The following is a 6,385-nucleotide window of genomic DNA, read 5'->3' as shown; positions in this document are numbered from 1 at the left end:
AACTTGCGCTCGGTTTGGGGTGAAACGGACACGGGCAGACGGCCTCGACGCATGCCCTTGTCCCCCCCATGGCCCGCCTGTCGGGGACACTAGCAGTCCCTCCGCTCCCAACGCTTCACCCTCTCTCCCCGCCCCGCCCCGCCGCCGGCGCCACCGCTATTCTCCGGCCGCCTCCTCACCGCGCAGCCCCCCCGCCATCCATACCAAACCATGTCTCGACATGGCTGCCACCACACTCGCGCTTCCGCCGTAGTTTTGGTCGTCGATCGGAGGAGGTTTGGCCGTCGCCGTCCTTGCCGGTGGCAGAGGGGACACGACTACCGGCGACATACCACGGCGGCCGAGGCAGATTCCGACGAGAGCTCCAGAGCGGCCAGTAGCCGGCCGGCAACCACCCCTGCTGCGTCGAGGTGATCATCGCGGCCTCTTCGCCACCACGACCGCAAGGTGTTCGACCTTTTGCCAACAAAGGTATGGACAGTGGAGACGAGTTTTTCTTGCATCACTTCCTTTGTTCATCGGACGATTCATCGTCGGATGATGACGATCTTGTGGTGGCTGCACTGGTCGTTCACGACCATATTCAATGGCAGCTTCCTCGGTACAGGGGGTCAGTCCCTGGCCGTGCTCCCAACCTGAACCGCAACAGGGAGAGAGGCCACGCCCTGCTCTATGCCGATTACTTTGCCAACACCCCGCTCTTCAAGCCGGATAAATTCCGTCGCCGTTTTCGTATGGCAAGGCATGTGTTCAATCGTATTCGAGAGGGAGTGGTTGCTCATGACCCATACTTCGAGTGCAAGACGGATGCCCTTGGCAAGCTTGGATTCTCCTCCTACCAGAAATGCACCGCGGCCATCCGCATGCTTGCATATGGAATTCCAGGCGATCTGGTGGATGAGTATGTGCGTATGAGTGAGACAACATGTCTGATGTCAATGTACAAGTTTTGCCAGGCTGTGATCGAGGTCTTTGGTGTAGAGTACTTGAGGCAGCCAACTGCCGCTGATACAGAGAGATTGTTGGCGACCAACGCAGCTAGAGGCTTTCCAGGTATGCTTGGCAGCATAGATTGTATGCACTAGGAGTGGAAGAACTGCCCATTTGCTTGGCAGGGCCAGTACAAGGGGCATGTTAATGGGTGCACTGTCATATTAGAAGCGGTGGCATCACAAGATCTTTGGATATGGCATTCTTTCTTCGGCATGGCAGGTTCTCACAATGATATCAATGTGCTGCAGCGTTCTTCAGTCTTTGTGAGGCTTGCAGAAGGTCACTCCCCACCTGTCAACTTTGAGATCAACAGCCACCATTACAACAAGGGATACTATCTAGCAGATGGTATATATCCTCAGTGGTCAACTTTTGTGAAGACAATCTCAAAACCCCAAGGTGAGAAGAGAAAGAGATTTGCCCAAATGCAAGAGAGTGTTAGAAAGGATGTGGAACGTGCTTTTGGTGTGCTTCAATCCCGGTGGGGCATCGTTCGAAACCCTGCACTGTCATGGGATGAAAGGAAGCTTTGGGAGGTGATGACTGCTTGTGTGATCATGCACAACATGATCGTCGAGGACGAGCGTGATGAGAGTATCTTCGACCAAGGATTTGATTATCAAGGTGAAAACATTGAGCCCCTGCACCAAGACCCAGCCACATTTGAACAGTTTGCCCAATTCCACCGTGAGATGCGTGATTGGCACACTCATGTGAATCTTCAAAATGACTTGGTTGAGCACGTGTGGGATCACATTGGCAACCAATAGATGTATTTGTCCATTTTATGTTCAGTCAAGACAATTTCGATTTGGTTGTAAAACTATTCTATTAAAGACAATTTCAATTGGGTTGTAAAACAATTTTAATTTTCAGACAAATATTTGGGTACGAAACTAGTTTTGATGCAAATTTGGGCATTTTTTGGCCCTGACGGACAGGATGGGGCAAAAGGATGCGGCCGCGCACTGGGCGTACGGCCACCGCATCACAGGACAGGCCCCGACACGACCCCAAATCCCTACCCAAAGGGACAAAAACCAGACAAAACGGACGTCCGTTTGGGGTCGCGTGGTGGAGTTGGCCTAATACCTTGGTGCGCGTCCATGTCGGCTACCTGCATGCAGCCTCATCCTTCCGTGTTGTGTCGCGGATGCCTTGGGTGTGGGCCGGTGTCCTCCGCCGTTGTGGTGATGACGACGACGTGGTGGAGGCAGCGGTGTGGTGGCGGTCTTTGTGCTCTTATCGCATCATTGCAACGATCTGCATGATTGGTCCTCTTTGATTTGGCCGTTGACGTGTTCCAGAACTATCGTCGGAAATCTTGCTCGATCATATCTAGATTGGATAGAATCCGGTCGTGTGCGTCCATATTAGCCTATGCGGCTCCATGGGGCGCGGCACGAAGCTCTGTTATTGGTTGACACCATAGGACACGGCCGTATCTCGATTTTCATAGCATAGACAACAACGGAGAAAGTCATGATGGTTGAGATCGAATGATCAGTAAGGCGTAGAGGCCTTGGAGGCAATGGAGTTTGCCAGGTTTTTAATAACTTTTAAAGTAACAGTGACAAGTGGGGGCGACAACACTGGAGGATTTCATTTTTGGGGTGCTCTTAGGGTGCTAAGTCGTGACTTTCAGGGCGAAAACTTAAGACCTGACCTTCATTGGTTGTGACTAGCAATTGCCTTGCTGAAGACATTGTTTTGAGATCTCGGCTTTTCTCCAGGGTGAAAATCTACGATCTTGGATCGGGCGATGATGGCGCTTGTACGTTGTTTCCTTTTTGAAGGCGTTACTTTTGGAGATCATTTATGTTTTCTTGGTGTTGTCATTGGTGGTGGTTTTTGTGCTGCTACTGAGAGGAGTTGATCACTATGGTGAGACCTTTGTTCTTTCTTTCTGTTTTGTTTTCTTTTTGGTTTTTTGTGCATCCTAGATGTCTTTGTGATATCTTGTTGGTGCAGAGGCGGGGTGTAATTAGTATCTTTTCAGTATTAATATTTTTTTTAAAATGCAAGGTCAAACGTGGATCGTGTGATTCAAGTTGGTTAGAATTGTTTCATGCGTGGTGTCACTCCTCTTGTGTGATGCAAACGTAAGTATACCTGGGATGGTTGGATGGACGGGATAACTTGAGGGCAATGAGATTTCCATGTCTTTTTTGCCCTTCCCCGTACGTATAGCTTCCATCTATATAGATTTGGCGGCAGGCACGCAGGCCGACTGCGGCTCGATCTGGGCGGAGAAACAAACCTAACCAGGCGAGATGGGAATAAGGTCGAGGCGTAGAGCTAGAGCCCCAGCACCCGACCCGCCGTGCCGCCGCCGCAGGAAGGACGTGCATGTGCATGGTCTTCCTTGGGAGGTGGAGTGGAGGGACTGGGCGGCGCTGCGCTCCGACGTCCTGTGGGTCATCCTGAGCCTGGTCCCGCAAGCCGACATCCTCAGCGGCGCGGGCCGCGCGTCCAGCTCGTGGCGGCGGCTGGCCCTCGACGAGCCGCTGTTGTGGCAGCACATCGACCTCGTCGCTGCCGAAGACATGGATAAAGACCCACCAGCGGGGTGGCGGGCGATGGCGCGTGCCGCCATGCGGCGCCGCGCCGGCCGTTGCCAGTCCTACCGCGGCCGCGTCGACGACAATTTCCTGCCCTTCCTCACCCGCAGGTAGGCACGTACGCATCGATCGGGCGGTCTATCGACACTAGTAAAAAAAATTTCAAACGTTGAAGCACATTAGTGCCAGTTTGATTTTCGCCCGGTCTCATCGCATGTACACGCACCTCTTCTGAATTTGAGTAATATCATGATTCATAAAAGCAACTCCAACGGCGAACGGCGATTTTGTTCGTTTTTTATCCGTTTGGGCCGGCCAGATGGATACGGATGCCCGTTTTCACATTTGGATCGACGTCTGCGCCCAACGCTAACCTGAGACCTATTTTAACGGCATAAAAAAATGAATGCATATATATTTAAAAAAAAGAAACAACATTAATTAAACATTAAAGCTGGCACGAAGGCCGGCGAGAGTCCACGCGTCCACATTTGCATTAAAAAAATAAAAACAGCATAAACTACGAGGCGGTGCGCTGCCCTAGGCGTCGTCGTCGTCCTCGGGGATCCGTGAGGTCGATGAGTATCGGCACTGGCCCGGCCCAGGTGAACGCCGTGTTTCAGAGCGCCGCCATGTCGGGCTGTGCCGGCGCAGGCAGTGCCGGTGCGGGGGATGTGCGGCCGCCTGTGCAGCCGTGGCCTGGCGCGCCTCCTCCTCGGCCTCGCGCGCCTCCTCCTCGTGGTCGCGCTCGAGCATCTCCTCGTACTTGCCTTGACGGCGCTCCTCTGCCAGCCGGCGCTGGCGCCACATCTCGAGGTAGGCCTGCTCCTGCGCCGGCGTCGCCTCCAGCCAAACCGGTGGCGCGGACACCCACTCGCACACCACTCCATTCTAGGAGAAGTGCGCGATGGGCTCGGGCTGCGGCTCCGGCTTGATGGGGATGGCGGGGCCACCGGCGGCACCACGCTGTCGCCCGCCGCGGATAGGGCAAGGGCCTGCGTCATTGCCGCCTCATAGCGAGTCTCCTCCGCCGCCTCCGCTGTGCGCCGCTCGTCCTCCTCGCTCTCCCGGTAGACGGCCGCAAGGGACGCCTGGTAGGCGTCCTCCGCCTCCTGGTCCTCCTCGCGGACGACCAGCGGCGTTGGCCTCCGGTCGACCTCGTGCACGCCCCGTCGCCTCGCCTCCTCATGCTCGAAGGCGAACCACCTCGCCCAGTTGGGCGAGTCGGTTGCGTAGGCCTTGTCGAGGCGTTGCTCCGGCGTCAGCAGCGCCCGCCGGCACCGCACCTCCTCCGCGTGAGCACGAGCCGACCGCGGCGCCGCCGGCACTGGGATCCTATCTGAATCCATATGCCAGTCGTGCGGCAGCGTCACGTCCGGATACGGCAGAGGCTGGCGGTTCTGCCAGTGCCACTCCGCCTGGTGCACTGGCACGGTGATGCGCTGTCTTTGCCGGCGAGGCGCCGGCGGGGGTGAGAGGAACTCGGAGGGGAAAAGGGTGGCGGGGGACTTGCCTTTGGCCTTGCTGCCGCTGGCGCCGGAGAAAAGGCCCAACCTTGTTGTGGTTGTGGTGGCTAGGGTTTGCCAGCGACGAGGGAGCAAGGTAGGCAGATGGGGACGACGAGTTTGGATGAGGACGCCCCCCGCCCCTCCCCCCGCATGGTCGGCTTAAAAAAGGACGAGCGCCGTCGCTGACGCGTGGGCCCGTCGTCATAAATTAAGCTGACCGCGTGGGCAGCGGATAGTTTGGACGGCTGCCATGTGGGGACGCGGCGGATAGCGAGAAGGCACACGAAGCGTCCGTTCGACGTCCGCGTGGACGCATTTGAGGCGCAAATTTAGGCCGCAAATGCATCGGCACAAACGTGACGTGAACGTAATTTTGATTGATCGGTGCGTTGGGCCGCTACTTTTATCCACACCAATTCAAACGAACGCAGACGGATAAAATGAATCGGCCTTTTCAAGTTGCTCTTACCGATCTGCAACTGCAGGGCGCCATTGTTGCGGAGCCTCCACGTGACGTGCCGGTACGACATGCCCGGCGAGAACTTTGTCGTGCTGGTAGCGAAGAAGCTCTCTATGCTGGAGCAGCTCGTGCTGTCAAGCGGCCTGGTGGAGCTAGCCTCATTGGCCGCTCTCGGCGGCCACTGCCCACGCCTCCGGGTACTCGACGCCGGCGGCTGTGACGCCCATAGCTCGTTTGACGAAACGTTGGTCGAGACATTGGAGAGCAAGGTCAAGGATCTCCGGCTGCCCGTGCACGTGTTTCGCGGAGGGTTCTTTCTACGCTACGGAGCGATGTATCCTCGGACGGGACGTCTGCGCGGGTCACGAAAGCCCCCAAATTAAATAGGAGCGGTCTACAGCGGTGACAGGAGCTCTCATGTCCAAGCGACGTCAGGTTGCATGGCCATCGCCAGTATATTATTTTGGGTCCGACTATGTCACATCTAATTGTGAGATAATACCTCATATCTATCTATGACATCATTCTACATTAGCAGACTAACCCCAAGTCGTTCTATTATTTATTTATTTTTTGATTCTTTTCTTTAGCATGACTAGCAAATATGCCCGTGTGTTGCAACGAGAAAAATTGATGTTTTGTGCAAGCATAATGTCTCACAGCACCGGATTCACTATGAAGAACATACTGCAACCTAACATCCTTCTACAAAATGAACATAAAAATATATGATGCAATTTAGCCATGTTTATACTTTCTTTGCCGGGCATAATCTTTCACTGATTTCATTTAAGTATAATCATTTCTTTAATTACCATGACGTCCTCACTCGTTTTAGTCGGGAGTCAAATCCTGTCTTTTCT

General features: G+C 54.7%; 1 protein-coding gene and 1 pseudogene across 1 annotated transcript; both read left to right on the top strand.

The window, feature by feature from the left end:
* Positions 1-473: 473 nt before the first annotated feature.
* Positions 474-1,763, top strand: LOC147958606 (uncharacterized; annotated as a pseudogene).
* Positions 1,764-3,252: 1,489 nt separating this feature from the next.
* LOC125547209 (putative F-box/LRR-repeat protein 9) lies at positions 3,253-5,905 on the top strand. The gene is made up of 2 exons (XM_087532209.1): positions 3,253-3,664; positions 5,548-5,905. Exons 1-2 carry the CDS (start codon positions 3,267-3,269, stop codon positions 5,903-5,905), a joined length of 756 nt encoding a protein of 251 aa, XP_087388335.1. The 5' UTR covers positions 3,253-3,266.
* Positions 5,906-6,385: the final 480 nt, after the last annotated feature.

Source organism: Triticum urartu, chromosome 7A (genome assembly GCF_056163025.1).
Source record: "Triticum urartu cultivar PI428250 chromosome 7A, HENAU_Tu73, whole genome shotgun sequence".
In the NCBI taxonomy this organism is placed as follows: Eukaryota; Viridiplantae; Streptophyta; class Magnoliopsida; order Poales; family Poaceae; genus Triticum; species Triticum urartu.
Note: the sequence above shows the minus strand (reverse complement) of the source record. Positions and strands in the feature narration are given on the sequence as shown.